This window comes from Phytophthora sojae (genome assembly GCF_000149755.1).
Source record: "Phytophthora sojae unplaced genomic scaffold PHYSOscaffold_3, whole genome shotgun sequence".
In the NCBI taxonomy this organism is placed as follows: Eukaryota; Oomycota; class Peronosporomycetes; order Peronosporales; family Peronosporaceae; genus Phytophthora; species Phytophthora sojae.
This window is the reverse complement of record NW_009258117.1, coordinates 6,166,689-6,184,700: the sequence shown is the minus strand read 5'-3', so window position 1 is coordinate 6,184,700 and position 18,012 is coordinate 6,166,689. Positions and strand designations below refer to the sequence as shown.

The 18,012-nt window shown below is 53.1% G+C and overlaps 3 protein-coding genes across 3 annotated transcripts; 1 reads left to right on the top strand and 2 right to left on the bottom strand.

Annotated features, from left to right (window-relative positions):
• Positions 1-10,870: 10,870 nt before the first annotated feature.
• Positions 10,871-11,317, bottom strand: PHYSODRAFT_329229 (hypothetical protein; the record flags this gene model as incomplete). The annotated part of the gene is made up of 1 exon (XM_009525660.1): positions 10,871-11,317. One exon carries the CDS (start codon positions 11,315-11,317, stop codon positions 10,871-10,873), a length of 447 nt encoding a protein of 148 aa, XP_009523955.1.
• A 3,972-nt stretch (positions 11,318-15,289) lies between these two features.
• Positions 15,290-15,508, top strand: PHYSODRAFT_490337 (hypothetical protein; the record flags this gene model as incomplete). Its single annotated transcript, XM_009525659.1, has 1 exon — positions 15,290-15,508. The coding sequence occupies one exon, from the start codon at positions 15,290-15,292 to the stop codon at positions 15,506-15,508; it is 219 nt and encodes a 72-aa protein (XP_009523954.1).
• A 457-nt stretch (positions 15,509-15,965) lies between these two features.
• Positions 15,966-17,759, bottom strand: PHYSODRAFT_489707 (hypothetical protein; the record flags this gene model as incomplete). The annotated part of the gene is made up of 1 exon (XM_009525658.1): positions 15,966-17,759. The coding sequence occupies one exon, from the start codon at positions 17,757-17,759 to the stop codon at positions 15,966-15,968; it is 1,794 nt and encodes a 597-aa protein (XP_009523953.1).
• Positions 17,760-18,012: the final 253 nt, after the last annotated feature.

Here is an 18,012-nt window from a genome sequence, read left to right as displayed (position 1 = left end):
CGAAAAGCCAACTTATAAACCCGCAGCCAGCTTTGCATGATTTCTGGGGTGACAGATTCATGACGGTGTGTGGCACTTTGTATGGTGAGGAGGTGATAATCTGCAATTGTTATGTGCCGATAAATTCTGCAGAGCGCGAGGATTTTTTTGTTCGATTGCTGCAGATTGAATTTCCCCTGGGGGTAAAAGTTTTTCTTGGTGGAGATTTCAACTGCACGCTTGACCATCGGGTCGATCGGTCGTATCAAACTGCGGCGTATATACATGACTCTCCTGCGCTACGCCAATTACTTGAAGCCTGGGGCATGACTGATACTCTGTGTAACCAATTGCCAGACTTCCATGATACTCGAGCTCTACTTAATTTTACAATGACCATCACAGCTTCCAGTATCATATCGATGGAGTGGGATTAGCGTCTAGTCGGTTGGATAGATGGTATGTGAACGATGGAGGCCGCTTATGGGTCAAAGCAACGGTGCTTGAGCCTGCTGGTATACCCACTGCAGATCATCAGGGCGTTTTGCTACATCTGCACTCTCCGGATAATGCGTGCAAAGTGTGGAAGCAACCAAAAGTTTTCTCACCACCGACGTATGCAGAGGAGGATGTACGTACTTGTATCGAGACAGCGATAAAGCGATTTCACGCTCAACTGGATGCTGAAGCTCCGACTGCGGATATCGCTGCGACGATGTGGGATACGTTTAAAGCGGATTTAGTGATTGAGATACTAAGAGCACGGAACAGTGCTAAGCATCGGTTGGCAAACACCTATCGGCAGAAGCTACGCCGACTCCAGAAGCAAAAAGTCCGAGCTTTGGCGCGGGCACGGTTTGAAGCTAAGGCAGGTGCAGGGGGTGCCTCTCACATGGTGCTGCAGCGTGTTACAGCTGCTATCGCTGAATGCCGACGTGAACGTGCGAGGTATCACCAGTTGCGGTTGTTTCGGGAGCATACCTGGCTTACAGGTAAAACCACAAAGCAGCTCTTCAGGCGTTTCATACAAGTTTGCAGACAATATAGTTCCGACTCTGAAGGCAGCGGAGGGGTGCCCTACCCGAGATGTTCATGACAAGGCCGAAACGTTTGCCGATGCATGGGAACCCGTCTTCCATGGTACTTCCCCTGAGTTAAATGATATTATGGGGGTTGCAGCGTGGATGGAACAGAAAGCAGGTGATGCAGATACTGAGGTCTTAGCTGATAATTCATTCATCACTGAGAAGCTGTCGCCGCAACGATCAAGGAGTGCGCAGCAGAGAAGGCTTGCGGACCGGATAGGCTAGGAAATGATTGGTACCGCGAGGGTGACGGGCTCTCGTCACACAGTCGCCTTCGTGCTCACACGATGGCTAATCAACACTCAGGATAGGTTTAAGTGGACACGGCGGTTACGCCGTGTCAATCAATCAATCAGAGTTCAATTTGCCTACTACTTCCTCTGCTTGTGTAAGCACGTAACGGGCTGCAGTTAGCCCGTTACACCTGGTAGCACTTAGCTAATCCGTCCAACGCCCAAGATCGTGATGAACATGAACGACACGTCGATGCCTGACGCGTCCTGGACGACTGCCACTTCACCGGAGCACGCCAGCGTTCCTCACCTGTCGGCTGGGAGGCGCTACACCGCCTCACAGCGGTGTCTGGCGACGCTGTGATCAAGACACTGCTGACAGCGGGAACCGAGGAACAACAACGCCTGGCCGCCCAGGAATTCATGGCGCGTACCTCCGTCAGCGAGTGACGACTCCTACGCAGACCAAGAACAAGTCCGACATTGTGAAGCTCGATGTCTCCACGTACAGAGGTGAAGGCGAGGGCCGCCTTCACCTGAACCGCTGGTTCTGCGAGGTGGACATCGCGATCGAAGCTTGGCAGCTGTCTACTGAGTTCGCGCGCACGCGCTTTCTCCTGTCCAAGCTGGCGGGGAAGGCGAAGGAGTGGGCGCGCGGCAAGCTCGTGGCCGACGCTTCCTGCTTCCCGACCATGGCATCGATGAAGGCGGACTTGCGGCTCGCGTTCGAGCCGCCCCAAGATGAATGCGTTCAGCGCTCCGCCTTCTTGGCGTTGAAGCAAGGACGCATGTCCATGCCCGAGTACATCCAGTGCGCACGACCTCCTCCTAGCCCTCCCGTGCTTCATGCACAACTTTTTGCCACCACCTCCGGCAGTGACACGAGGCTGATTGTGCTTAGCATCCACGTTGACGGCGCGACGCGCCCTCTTCGCGCGCTGCTGGACTCGGGCGCGACGAACAACTTCGTTCGCGCCGTGAGCTTGTCGGTGTTACCGGCGGACTGAACATTCGCGACGAGCCTGGCGACATGATCGTAAAGTACGCTGATGGGAAGCCGCGGCGGACGCCGCGGCGCTCGGCGACCTTCGCGTACGAGTTCGACGGGTTCCGCAGTTCCGAGGAGTTCTTGGTGATCGAACTGAGCGGCTCGTTTGACTGTGTCTTCGTCATCCCGTGGCTCGCTCGCTACCAGCCTGAGATCAACTGGCTGACTGGCACAGTCCACCCCGAGACATTGATGTGAATGCAGTATTGGCGTTCCTGTGCGGAACGCCTAACCAGTGGCCGCATGATGCCGTCATGGACCCCGACTCCATGACTCATGCTGCGCACGAAGCGAGCGATGGCCCTTCGTGTGCGGTGTGCGAACTCGCAACCTGCGCCGGTCCTGAGCAGGAGCCTCCGGACGTGTCTGATGTGGTCGAGCATGGGTTTCCACGTCCCGATGAGCAGCGGTTTTCGGAAGCAGACAATGACGTGGTCGAGCCACGTCAGGACGCGCAGGGGCTCTCCAACGTTGAAGGCGAGAAGATGTGGTTGAGCGTGGCCTCCCACACGCGGTCGAGCATGGGTTCCCGCGTGTGGTCGAGCGGGAGCTCCCTGATGAAGTCGACGCGGTCGTGTCCAATGACCCGCGTCCAGGCGCCGACGTTGTGTCCCGGCGCCCCAGTTCAGCAGCCGTGATCGAGCATGGGCTCTCATCGGCAGCTTCGGACAACACTCCACGTCCGGTTCGACGTCGCGGACGTCGCAACCCGCGCCGTCCTCGTACGCCTTCGGCGGACTCAGTTGAGGCTGAGGGTGAAGTGATCTCAGTCCTGGTGGGGGACGACGCGGAGGCGCCTCCGCGTGTACGCGACGTCGAAGTCGCACGTCCACCGTGCGACGCCGCCGACATCACTCGGCTGCCTGGGCTCTCGTGGAAACACTTCCTCCGTGACCTGAAGAAGGGCGAGATCGAGCAGGTGTGCATGATCGTCGCCGAAGACGCCGAGTCAGTTGCGGCCGTCGCAACCAGTGCGTCGGACCCAGCTTCCGACGCCAGGACGCGCCCAAAAGGAGCCGAGCCGAAGAACGCCCGTCAAGCCCGCTACGCAGCTCAGTCGTTGCCGGCGCTCGAAGAGGCCGGTAACCCAGTCGCTCCGTTCGTGCGCGAGTTCATGGAGATTTTCCCGGACAAGGTCCCAGGCGATCTTCCACCCGACCGCGGTGTTCGGCACGAGATTGACCTCGTGCCCGGTGCGAAGTACTGCGTGACGCGGTAGTGGCCGCTTCCTCGCGACCAAGTCGAAGCCATTGACGCCTTCTTCGAGAGTCGTCGGCAAGCCGGCCACGTTCGCGAGAGTCTCTCGCCGCACTCCAGTCCGATGTTCTGCGTGAAGAAAGCAACCGGCGGCTGGAGAATCGTCCACGCCTTCAACAAGCTCAACGAGGCCACCATACCGGCGCAAACGCCGATCCAGAGGAAGGACATGGTGCTGGACACCATGTCTGGCAGCACGAAGTACAGTGCCATTGATCTGATGGATGGCTTCTATCAGATCTTGATGCGCGAAGACGATGTGCCGCTGACAGCGATCAGCACGCCCAGCGGGATGTTGTGGGAATGGCTCGTGATGCCGCAGGGACTCAAGAACGCCCCCGCCACCTTCAACCGGATGGTGTCCAACTTGCTTCGGCCGTACCGAGACTTCGCGCCCAGCTACTTCGACGACATCTTCATGCACAGTCGTGCCGAGGACGGCATGACGGACGTTGAGGTCCACCTACAACACCTGCGCAAGGTGTTCGAGGTGATGAAGGAGAACAAGCTATACGCCAACTTGAAGAAGTGCATCTTCTGCGCTCCCGAGATCCCTGTGCTCGGGAGCTACGTCAGCAAGGACGGTGTCCGCGCCGACCCCGAGAAGATCGAGGCAATCTGCGCATGGCCGACGCCGCAGGACCAGAAGCAGCTCCGGCAGTGGCTGGGGCTCGCCACGTATCTTTCACGATTACTCGAAGAACTTCGCTTCGACGATTCGCCCGCTATCTCAACTCCTCAAGGCAGACGCCACGTGGTCGTGGCGTCCCGAGCACCAAGCTGCCTTCGACGCGGTGAAGTCGAGCTTGTCCACCGCGCCTGTGCTCGTGCTTCCAGACCACTCGAAGTCCTTTCATGTCGTGTGCGACGCGAGCGACTTCGCGATCGGATGCGCCTTGATGCAGTTCGATGACGAAGGACGCGAGCGGGTCATCAGCTACCAGTCGCGTCAGCTGAAGCCGACGGAACGGAATTATCCGGTCCATGATAAGGAGCTGCTGGTCATGCGCTACGTCCTCATCAAGTTCCGCGTGTATCTCCTCGGCGAGCAGACCTTCGCGATCTACACCGATCACGCGTCGTTGAGGACAGCGACGAAGAGCCCCCACTTGTCCCAGCGCATGGCGCGCTGGTTGTCCCTGTTCTCCGAGTACAACTTTGTCGTGCACTACAAGCCGGGCAAGACCAACATCCTTGCCGACGCGTTATCGCGTCGGCCTCACTACGTGCAGTCAGGTCGCCACGCAGTTGGCGACGAGGACGACGACGAATGCGCCGTATGCACTGCCGAAGACGTCGCTGCTGTTGAGGTTGCAGCGACCAGTCCGCTCCGTGACTTGATCGTGGACGCGTACAAGGAGGACGCGTCCTGCTTGGAGCTGATCCAGTTCCTGCGAGACCCTGGTGCCGTGGCGAAGCGCAAGCTGTCTCCAGGCAGCCGCTCCCGCGTCGACCGTGAAGATCCCCCGCGCATCGTCGTTCCTCTGGACGACGATCTCCGAGCTCGGCTGATCCACGAGTTCCATGACACGCCGAGCGGCGGCCACCTTGGACGCGAGAAAACGTTCGCGTCGCTGTCCAGAGACTTCTACTGGCCGCATATGTACAAGTGGGTCCGGAAATGGGTACGCTCCTGCGAAGCGTGCCAACGCGTGACGCCGAATCCGTCCAAGCAGGCTCCGCTTCGACCTCTCTCAGTCGCCACAGACGCATGGACGTCTGTCAGCATGGACTTCGTCTTCGGGCTGCCCCAAGACACTCAAGGGCGCACTGGCGTGCTTGTCTTCGTTGATCGGTTCAGCAAGATGCTCCATCTTGCTCCTGTTGCTGCCAGCATCACGGCGAAGCAAACCGCCGCGATCTTCGTGGACGTGGTGTACCGCCACCACGGGCTTCCGTCCTCCATCGTATCGGATCGCGACCCTCGCTTTACGTCTGCTTTCTGGCGAGAGCTTTTCCAGTTGCTAGGGACGCGGTTGTGCATGTCCATCGCGTCGCATCCGGAGACAGACGGCCAAACTGAGCGCGCCAACCGTGCTGTTGAAGACATACTACGCAGCTTCGCTAAGTTGTTCAAGTCGTGGAGCACCTTCCTGCCCCTGGTCGAATTCGCCCTCAACAACGATGTCCACGCATCGACCGGGCTGTCCCCGTTCTTCGTCAACTTCGGTCGCCATCCTCGCGTTCCAGCGCTCCTTGGTGTGGAGCGCTCTGAGACTCCGGCTGGTCGCGCTGCTGAAGACGCGGGCGATCCCGCGTCACTCGTTCCGGATGAAGACGTTGCTGGAGACCCCGACCCAGGCCATGCTGAGCGTCGTGACCCCGTACCCGACGCTGTCTCCGCGCGGTTACATGGCGTCACCACTCGTCGAGGCTCTAACGCTCCAGCAGTCGGAGTGCGCACACGTGTCGCCACGTGGGCGGCACACGAGAGACCACGCGCCAACCCCGAACGAGCTTCGCACACACGTGCCGCTAGGAGGGCGGCACTTTCGGACATCGCTGCTTGGAATTCGCGCACACTGATCGACCCGATGCCGCGTCAGGCCATCGAGTACCACGACGTGCAAGACGCGGCGACACCTGCCGCGCCGGTTCTTGCCAACTTCGATCCGCTCCCAGCGCCGCAGCCCCAAGACACTGCGGCTGTCCGCGACTTCCTGCAGAATCGTGATTCGGTTGTCCGCGACACCATCGCAGCGGCGGTGGACCGGCAAAAGGAATATGCCGATCAACGAGGGCGACGACATCTGGAGACGTTCGCCGTGGGCGACCGTGTATTGCTTTCTACGACTGGTATTCAAACTGCTGCGGTTACGAATCTGGGCGCGAACAAGTTCGCGCAAAATCTCAACAAGGCCACCGATGTGGTCGGGGTTCGGTTGCGGTCCGCCACCGACGCTCATGAGCTGCGGGTAGGCGGTTTTGCTGACGACACGGCATCTTACCTTAGAAGTGCCGATTATATGCCAGCATTAATCCGTATTACGTCGGAATTTGGTGCCGCGTCGGGTTTGCTGATAAACGCGGCTACAACGATTGCTATCGTGCTCAATGACACTTTCTCAGAACCCTTGACGCCATTGCCACAAGGCTTCCGCTACCACGATTCCTCTGGCACTGCAAGATATCTTGGCTTACAAGTGGGTGGGCTACGATCTACAGAGAAAACGTGGGAGTTAGCGGAGGCACGCGTGCGATCCCGGCCTGCCATCGTACTTTGACAATCGAACAACGAGCTTTGGTTGCCATGGCGATCATTATTTCGGCGTTTTTGTATATTGGACGCCACTCGTGGCCAACCACGAGCATTGTTCAGCGGGCGTCCAAATGCATTCATAACTTCGTTTGGCGTGGTCACTTTCAGGAAGATGTTAGCGGTAAACGAGCATGGTTAGCTCCTGAAATCTCGCTTTTCCACCGCTCGGAAGGCGGACTGGGTATTCCAGATATCAAGGCTGAACTTATAGCAATGGCCGTGGTGACTGTAATGGATTGGGCGACACACACCTCAAAGGTCCGCAGACTTGTCGGCGATATCCTATATGGCTATGATCAAACTGATGTATTCCCGCCAGTCTATATTACACCAGGTTACGCGCAGGTCGCGTTTGGGGCATTCGGCCCTGAACAGACATTGTGGAAAACTGGTGTTGTGATGATATCTAGGGTCGGGGCTTCTGAATTTGCACCTGAACATTCACAATTACTGGAACACGTAATCGGTCTGGTTGACCAAGCTATCCCTCCACAACTGCAGTGGGTAGACCAGGCCGCTACAATTAATTGTCGAGACATTTACGACGGAATGGCACCGCTACGTCAATATCTACGAGCCATATTAGGGGATTTTTGAATGGAGTGGGTGGAATGCACCGATCTCCGCTATCTAGCACGGCTACAGCGTGAGCTCGGAATTGGTGGGACCGACTGGCTGCCTTCGGTATCGGCTTGCAGAGCAAGGTTACTTAGGGATATTCTGCGCTGGGATGTATTGTGCACCGGAGTTGGCATTCTCCACAACTGCTGTGACGACATGCGCGCCAATATCCGTTTATTACTGGTTTTACTACTTTCATTTTCCCCCGACATGCTGAAAAAAGGGAGTATGGATCTCAAAATTACTGCAACACCGGCTGATCACCCTATCTCTGCGCAAGTGGTCGACCATGATGGCCAGATTGAGGTGGCTATCCGGACGTCAACGGTGGGTCCTACTTCGTCCTGCTTTGTAAACTCAGAGCACGAGTTGGTACAGGCACTTGCCGCTTACGCCGGACACGAGGTGAAGATCTCTGCAGTTCACCTCCATCCGAAACTGAGCCGACTTGTCTGTGTGCGGGCTGGACGTGCCCGCAAGATGATGAGACGCCGCCACTATAAAGATGCGGCTCGGACTGCGCCTCGCAGACGTGGGGGACGCGAGACTTCCAACCGACAAGCGGCATGGGTCTCAGACTCTGAGGAAATTGGACGTGCACTCGTGGGCTGACATTAGAAAAATTGTGGGGGTATCTCCTTGGGGGGGCCACCTTCTTTTCCGGATCAAACAAAGAGCTTTCTCCAGGTACGACCCCGCCAATCGGTGCCCCGGGTGCCCTATGGAGGAGTGTGCTACTTCAGACTTGGGGGTCGGTCACATGTTTTGGACGTGTCCTGGAGCAAGATCGCTGTGGCTAGTCTTCTATCAGAATTGGGAGCGATTGGGGTTTACAGATGCGGACTTTCGCCCGAGAAATGTATTTGGCCTAAAGCTCCCTGCTGTCCCGAGAGGCTTGTGGCCCATTTTTGATCGAGTATTCAGCGCCACACCACGAGAGGAAAAAGACAAAATTCAGCAATGTGTCCAACCTATTCTTGCTACGGCTTGGTCCCTGGGTATCGTAGTTACCTTACAAGCTATCTGGCGTCGCCGGTCAGCATACTGGGACGCAGCACGTAACTCATCTGAACAGCATGCGGCAGCACATATCAGGTATGTAAATGCAGGCATGGACCCTTGAAAAAGCTAAGGAAAAGTGAGTACATCAATGTAAGGGGGGACTTCGTCCCCAATAACCAGATGCTACAGCGGCACCCGTAGGGTAAACTATAGACTGTAGCAATGAGAACATGTACGGCGAAACAGCTGAGTGTTTTACAAGGGCTCCACGGTAGCCCAGTGAGTCCGCTGATCCACGAACCGACCGTCACCGCCGCCCTTATGTTTGTTTCCCATTACTTATCAGATCTTCTCCAAGACCTCGAAGGCACACCTACCCAGCTGGGGGTCGGCAAGTTGACGAGTTGACGGTCAACGACGGGATCCTCGTGCAGATCACGCGTGGACTTCCACCCTCAGCCGCAGACTGGGCGGTTAGAAATCTTATCGTAGGTGTGAGCAGGACATACAGTACAAACTCGGCTTACCTTGCATCCTAGTAGTGTCTCAACTATACATGTAAGTATATACATATGCCTATGCATGCATGCGCTTAGCTTCGCTGCCACTTCGTACAACTCTCAACGATAGCGAAGCCAGCTCTGGATGTAGGCATCCGTGTTACGATACGATGCATTATTCTGGGATAGCAGTAACCCCGGAGGGAGTGCTGTGGCCAGCTCAACACAGATTAATTAGGCGGCACCTCGGTAACTGAAGCCGGTAAAACTGGCCCCGATAACTGAAGTTAACGGATTGTCTATACTCTCCATCTCAAATCCGAGACAAGCTCGAGATGGATGGAAGACAACTCGAAAGCGACGGCTTACCGCGTACCAGTCCACACATCAGTGATCAGCGGTGCCGCGAGGCCGTAAGTGATGCAAATTATACTACATGTACTTCTCTGTCTCACCAATTTATAAGTAGTTGAGTTTTTCTATCATAAGTTCGCCTACACAAACAAGCCAAAGCCCAGCGTACCCGCGTTGTAAAATCCGTAGTAGAGCGCTGTTTACAGTATTTTTTGCAATCTAATAACGGCTCTCAGCAAGTAACTAACAACACAAATGCAAGCACACATTAAAGAGAAATAAGGTTTTATTTCGTGATTCTGTGGAAAATTAGCGATATTACAACAAAAAGTTACCACACGATTGCTCCAACTTATCGACTCTCTACACAATAGCACACGCACCAGAAACATGCGGAACACTCCGAATTAGGCACTCAAGTATGTGAGGTTTTATTGCCTGTTATGCTGATTTCGGCCAAATCACATGATAATTTTATCCAATCACCGATCTTCAAGGTTTTAGATACACAATTAAATAATAAATGCTCAGTTTTAAAAAGTGGTTCTATTGATTAAGAATCTGAGACGTCAGTGCCTTGTAGCCATTTTCTATAGTTGTCGCTGTCGTTGCAAGTGACGTTGGACCGAGACCAGTCGGACCGACAGTCTTACGAACTCGAGGGAGCTTGAAATCATTGCCTCCCTCGTCAGTGATAATACATTCCAACACTTTTTGCAATGTGAGGAAGCATTTCTCAATATATTAATATTTAACACTGTTAAAAGCGCTACCTACTGCGTCGATGAGCCCGTCGATCTGGTTTGTCGGTTGCCGATACTGAATTGCTTGAATAGAGTTAAAAATCCCTAAATCAAGAATATTACATTCTGGAGAGTGAGGTGGCTGGCACAACATTTGGATATTCCAGCCACCTTCCTTACCAGCGGCGAGGACCTCACCATGATCTTCCTCCACATGCGGACCAGCGTTATTCTGTTGGACACAAATAACAGAAGTCTTACGACCTGTACACGTAAATAAAAAAGTTTGTTAAGATACATAAATCAAAAGTATTTTCGAAATAAAAAAACTTACCCGGCCATTTTGCACGAATAGCAGGAAAAACTTTTTCCTTGAGCATCTCCACGTACACTTCTTGACATGCTGATATTCTTGGTAATCGGCGTGCCGGCAACTCGATTTTTAGAAGTTTTTTTTGCCTTGGTGCGCTCAACAATGGGCCAGATCCCAATTTTTCCGTCAAAGTATGTTTTCCGTGAAAAATCATACCTCGGTCTTGCTACGGCTGCGAGAAACATCACCTTACTGATGTAGCGTTTGTTTGAACACGAACGGTAAGGTAATACTTCATCAGCAGCCAAGTAGTATCGAGAAGACGCCTTGTACATATTGAACCAGTTCTCATCTATATGAACTACATCATACATAGCATCAAAACGGTACAAAAGTCCTCCTTTGGAGAATATTAGTCGATAAATATTTCAAACATTTATTTCAATAAATAACATTAATAAAAATAACGCAAATTCCTACCGATTGGACGCTGCACTTGGGCAAGAGCCCACATCAGCCGCTGAAGCTTGTGTGCGTCCGTAAGCGTCGGCTGACCCTTGATATGAAGCGCCGCAGGACCTTGGACTTGAGGTGCCTGATCTTGGGATGCCGGAAGCCGCCTCGAGAAGGCGCAGAGTCTGCCGCTGGCAGAGCGGCACGGCCGCAACACGCTCGCCCACCTCTTTGGGGCTGATACGCGTCGGCTTGGGTGGGTACGGCCGCCGAGGCTGCACCAGCGCAGCTGGATCGCCCCGAAGACCCCAGATGGTCTCGATGGCAGCGTGGCTGAGCTTGAACAGCCTCTTGGCCCGCACGATGGTCCCGTAGCGGAGGCGGCATTCCTTACTTAAGGTGGTAAGATAGACCACCACCGCAACGCGTACTTTCGGCGAGATGTCCTTCGCGCCGACTGTCCTTGGCATCTTGAGTGCAGGTTCTGCTGTTGGGCTCAAAACGTAGATTAAGCGCACACACCAACCGTTTTACGGTGGCCTGATGCTAGCCTTACCCCAAATAATTATATCCAATTAAATCATTCTAACATATTTAAGTGGTACACAAAAAACCAAACTACCTATAAATTGGTGGGACAGAGAAGTATTAATATTACTTGACAGGTGAGGAAGTACAACGCGCGTTTTCAGTGGTGCACCTCCAGCCGAAAACACGCACCAAGTACGCCCCGAACGATCCGTCACCTCTTTAACCCCCTCGCACTCAAGTGCATCTAGTATTGTGGAAACCGACTAGATTGTCTAATTGGGATATAAATCGGTTGATTAAGCAGATGATTAAGCTTAATCGGGTCTGATTTGTTAAATCCGACCTCCTAATTAGATCGACAGACTAAGATTTGTACTCTGATTTGACAGAGCGGTCAGTTGTGCCTACAACGCCATGGGGCAAGCTGATTTAGCTGCTCCACGGCTCACAAAACCCGAAACGGCTGATTTGCAAACTAATCAGCCCGAATGTTCGACACCCACACGGCATTCGGTGGCCGATTTAACGTAAAACCGACAAACGCTAATGCTGACGAGAAATGACAGCGCAAATACATGACTTCAGAACTTGATAAATAGATAGCAGTACACATCGAAGCTCACAGAAGCGTATTTAATGCACGCGATGCTAATTCTCGTTAGTAGGTACCGGTACGCGAATCACTCAGCTCGTGGCGGTAAGTGGTCGCCCGTCGTATTTCTGGCGGGTAATGAGGCAACCCCCATTTTATTAGCCTTACACCGATTTATACCCTTATCAATGCCATATGGAATCATAAGGATCCCCGATTTAGTACCAGTCAAATCTCTCATGAACGCTGCTTTATCAGCTAATCCGCTCGGGCAATCTAATCGGTTTCCACAATACAGTAAAGTGTCTCGATAAAGAACGTCTGATATGAATAGAAAGAAGAAGGTATATTCATGATTGAAGGTTTGTCTCGTCACATCAAATCCCCTATGTACTGGTTTACCGGCACGTGATGGGTTGGAGCGTGCACGGCGAAAGCGCGTCATATCTTGCTACGCACACAGGAGGAAACCACTAGATCATGTGACATCGAGTCAATGTTCTTTCGCATGCCTGTGTGGGCTCCGAATTGACCAGGCTGCCATCATGACTAACCAAATACTGTAGTTAACGGGCAAGCGTCAAGCTAAAAGATGTAGCGGAGGATTCATTTGAGTTAGCCACGAGGCTCGGTTCCTGAGCTCGGATTGGCGGAAATTTTCAGAAGCGAGAGGATGGGTGGAAGATGTGTGGCGTTAGCTCCCTAAAACAGTACATCAAACAGACAGTGGGCACAAAAGGGGGATGATGCCTTCCTGCAGAGTATAAAATGTAGCCCGTTCCTTATCGAGGCACTTTACTGTACTACGTTGCTGAGGTGGCTACTAAAAGAATAAAGAAAGAAAAGTTTGCGTCTGCAGAAGTCGACGGCCAAAAAGCTCATAAATCAATACAAATTCTGATAGGCTCTAAGTCAATGTAGCAGATGCAGATGCGCTGTAATGGAAACGCAAATTTACATGCCACAAATACTGTAGGTAGTAACAGGTAAGTCGTAGATCTCAGAGCTTCTTCGTTCAACGCGCGCGACTTTGTTTCTCGTTGAATTGTTGCTATGGCGATAGCGATAGTGACGGCGCGGCCGCGGTGAAGATGGTCACACTAAGTTCTTTAGCTATCCCAGCCTTTGCATAGCTCTCGTTTGAACAAGCGCTCGTACCGTCTAGCTGAGCAGCTGGATGTACGGTAACCCAGACTCCAGGCTCCGGAAAAGTATATCAGGCACCCTCTGAAGCACTTCGGCTCCGAGCGGAATGCGACGATGGCAGGAAATCTTAATATTACAGTATATCATGGTGCAGCATTCATAGTTCAGTGCAGTATAGTATCAAAACGTAGCAATGGAAGGATTATTAATAAATCATTCAAGTAGATCAGAACCTACGGGTACCAGACGTTGACGAAGAAAGCCGAGATTTGCAGACCGACGCAGCGAGCTTCATTTTCGTCAAAGATGAGGGGCACGTTCCTTTCTACGCTCCAGCCTGTAGTAAATAGTTTAGTCTATTACACCATTTCAAGGCCAAATTGAGAGAAGTCGTGCTTCAAATTGAGAACCGCCAAAAGCAAATTGAGAAAACCTCCAATCCCGAACATGCATATCATCTAATCACCTTCAAGACCGAATATATCGTACAGAGCAACTGACTTGCCCACGCTATGTTGATCAGAAAATTCCCTCCAGAACATTTTGGCCGGGACAGTGCCCTTTTTCTTGATCTCTCTTGTTTTGATTTTGGTCGTTTTTGTTTTGATTTTGACTTCTCTCAATTTGGCCTTGAAATGGTGTACCAGTGTGTAACGATACGCGATTGCATTGCATGTAAAGCAATTTGTAGATCATGGGGAGTCCCCATTGGGGACTAGACTAGTAAGGTGACTAGCAACATTCGAAAAGGCGAATTTTGCTATCACCCTACTCCGTGCTCCGTGCGGTCTTTCCTAAAACATCGCTACGGCGGCCATGCTGGCATCTTGGGGTTTCACTCGCGTGCTTGGCACACGGACTAATAAACTACAGGCGTGGGTTCGATTTGTGCTGATGGTCGAAGCTTCTTTTAAGTTATCTCTATAATCTACCTACGTTTAAGAAATTGCCACAATGTACTCTATTACGGTAATGGTGCTAAGTGTAGCAATGTCGATACGCAAGCACGTACACTGCGCGACAAAAAGTTTGGGACAGCGACACTTTGTACAATATCTCAGCTTCTAGAAGGAGTTGTAGGATGTGACATGGATATGTTTCTCCAATCAGATTGCTTTACACGCGACATATGACGCGCGCTCGGATTTCCCATTGGGTAGGGTGGCTCCCATACAAATATGTCGAATTGGCACCGCGACAAAACTTTGGGACAAAGATTTATCTTGATTAAAGTATAGGTGCCTGTGATGGTGAGGACACGTTAACTATCAGGATCAAGTAAAACAAGGTCGCTAGTTGCTCTTAAATGGGCGGTGAGCGTGAGGGCGTGCACCCTTGCCACCCAAACCGAGTCAATACAACGTGTACTAATGGTTTAGCAACTTGGAGTGCCTCCTTCCTCTCCTACTGAGCTCGAGTAGCCTTGAGGAGCCCTTCAAAATACTAAACTAATATGATTTGTATCAAAATATGTATTAACGGTAATACCATGTCTGTATTGCATCGTGAGGGTCCAGAAAATACTCGGGGCAGCTCAGCTTTCTGTCTGCTATGTTATACTTCACCTGAGTAGTCCTATTTACCATGGCGGATCCTGAAGTGTTGCTTCAACGCCCATATTGTGCGATTCATCCTACTTCCTGTGCCCAAACCTGCAAATAGTTGGCCGCGGTGGACCTCACAGGCACCTATACTTTAATCAAGATAAATCTTTGTCCCAAAGTTTTGTCGCGGTGCCAATTCGACATATTTGTATGGGAGCCACCCTACCCAATGGGAAATCCGAGCGCGCGTCATATGTCGCGTGTAAAGCAATCTGATTGGAGAAACATATCCATGTCACATCCTACAACTCCATCTAGAAGCTGAGATATTGTACAAAGTGTCGCCGTCCCAAACCTTTTGCCGCGCAGTGTAGAACATAGCACTACGTGTGTACGTTATATATTTTGTAATATCAATGATATTATGTCATGACTGTAATAATCATTCAAATCGAACCATCCAATCTTTTATCATGTAGCTCGGAGTCATCCGCGAATCGAAGCTGAATGGTATGATATCAACCTAATAAACCCTGCATGGCGCCCTCTGAAAGCACTGCGACGAGAGCGGGGAGCTTCAGCTCATTCTCAAATTTCCGTTCTCCCACCAACAAGCTCAAGCGACAACGATGAAGTTCTTCCTCGCCCAGGTCTTGGCGGCAGTGGCGCTATTGACTAGCGGCACTGTTGCGGACGCGGAGCCAACTGATCCGAACGGTGGCGATGGCGGTAACCTGCAATCACTCTCCCTGAAGCCTGGCGAGTACTTCAAGTGCATGGAGGTGCACTGGGGCTCGCATGTGCGCAAAACGCGAATCTCGCAGTATGAACAGGACGCTCGCCGGTGAACTGGGAGGTTTCTTTGGGCGCTCGGGCGCGGAGATCGACCAGTTGGGCGTTGTTTGGACCGACATGAAGGTCGTGGGCCCCCAGCGCTAGTGCACCTGAGCCTGCAAGGTCCCCACCGACTACCGACAACCGGCGTAGTGCCACGTAGACCGGTAGGTGTAGCGAGAACAAACCAGAGACTCCCAGCTAATCGACACCGTTTACTTCACAACACTCTAAAATGTGTTCTGATGGTTGCACGTGATTCTCCTCAGGCTGCAGCGCTGGTCAGCACCAAAGGAGAAGGACAAAATCGTGCTTTGACTGAAAAAAAACGCTGAAATGAAGGCGTTTCCGTGTTAATAGGCCTTTGAAGATCTTCTGTACTTAAGCCCGAACCATTTAGTACTGGAAGACGGCAAGTGTCGTCTTTCGTTTGCTGCGCCGCACTAGAAAATTAGTTTAACTATGATATCCCTAGAGAGGCTGGGCGTAGACAAAGTCGCCCGTAACGACAGTACTATCAAGCAGCACCTGTTGGTCTGGACAGAGAAGACTTTGCGTATTAACTCGCTTGCAGAAGGAGCTCCTCATTCCTTGCGCGTTTTCCGCCAGCACTTGCACGTAGTACGTCTTCCCCGACACTAGCCCCGTGAGCAGCATCGTCACAACTGATCCCGGCGTCGCCACCTCAATTGGAGTCGAGAAGTCGCTTTTTTCCGAGTACTGGATCACGTAATTCTTGACGTCAACTCCACCGAAAACCATGTTCATACTTCCGACAATCGGGCAGCTCCCAGGGGCCTGCAGCGTTCCAGCACACGGATACCCATGAGCTGGAATCACCGGCGCCTGCCAAGTCACACGTAGCTGGCCCACTACGGTCGTAGGCACCATCGTCAGAGTGTTCGGCTTGCCTGGGTTGGTCACCGCTGGGACAAACGATGCGGGCGTGGACGTCTGCGGTGTGCCCTGTCCGCCGCGGTTCTTAGCAAATACACGCACGTAGTACAGCGTTCCGGGGGTGAGTCCCGTGATGGTGTACGACCGCTGCGTTGGGTCGCTCACAGTCACAGTTGTGCCAGTTGTCAGCGCTAGAGAATCGAAGCCAGCCGCCACGTCCCATTGCACCACGTAGGAGGAGATGGTGTCGCCTCCGTCGTCGCTTGGTGGTGCCCAACGGACCGTGAGCATCGTCGCGCTGGTGATCCCCAACGCCACTTGAGTCGGCGCGCTGGGCGTCGTGTACGGCTGCATCTTTGTAGGTGAAGACAGCTGGAACACACCGAATCCCTGCGAGTTTTTAGCGCGGACGCGGATAAAGTAGGGCGTTCCCTTCGTGAGCGAGGAGATCACCCGACGGTAGGGCGCGATCATGCCGCTGATGATTGTCACGACCACGGAGCTCGGCGTCGTGAACACACTGTCAAGGGCCCACTGGACCTCGTAGGCTGCGACTGTATCGCCTCCATTGTCGTCGGGGGGACTGAACAGCACCACCAGCTCCGATACCGAGTACACCGATAGCGTGACAGCAGTCGGAGGACCCGGTACTACCATGGGCTTCTGCGGGTTTGGAGCCACGCCGGGTTTTCCAAAGCCAACTTCGTTGTAGGCTGACACGCGCAGATTGTAGATCTGTCCTTTGATCAGCGCGCCGGTAGCTGGAACAATGCGACTGCCAGTGCAAGTCGGAGGCAGCACGCCAGCTCGAACCTTGGTCGTTATCACGTTGTACGTGGCTGTAGCACACGTTGTCGGGTCGTCGCAGTTGAGCTTGATATCTTTCGCCGCCAGAGCGAAGCTGTCGCCCGTATCCAAGAACGTGATCGACCAGGTGTAGCCTCCATCCGCCGCTGCGACGGGACTGCGCTGGACGTCGACCCCGTTCGTGATGCGTGAGAAGTAGTTGAGCTTAGACTGCATTGAGCCGGACTTCTCCAGTCTTCCGAACGGGTAAATTCCGTTGCTGTTGCATGTCGGGCTGGCCACAGTACAGAAGACTTTCGAGCTCGAGACGGCGGTCGATCCGACCTCCTCTTTGGTCGTGGCCACTGCGTCCCACGGAATGGGGTCCGACAGATCTATGGCGCCAAACCGCGTGAGCTGCAGACGGAAGTAGCCGCTGGAGATTTTCTTGGTTGTTGCCGGGTCACTCGTTCGTACAGTTTGCACTCGCCAAACTGCATACGTTGGAGCCACCGGACACCACGCATCTTGCTGCCCTCGGTTCGTGAACAAAGGAGAGGGGTCATATTCTACGCGATACATCCGTACCGGACTCCCACCGTCACTCGTTGGGGCTGCCCACGTCGCTAGAAGCTGGGTAGCCACGCCAGGGTTTACGTCCACGGAAACACTAGTGGGTGGGCCGGGTACCTGAAGCGGTGGGGTCACACTCGTCGGCGCAGTTTGCGATCGGGTCCCCAATCCAAGCGCGTTTTTAGCCGTAACAGCGACGAAGTACGTCTGTCCTGGTATCAACCCCGTAATGGTGTAAGTCAGAGTAGCTGCATCCAGCGTC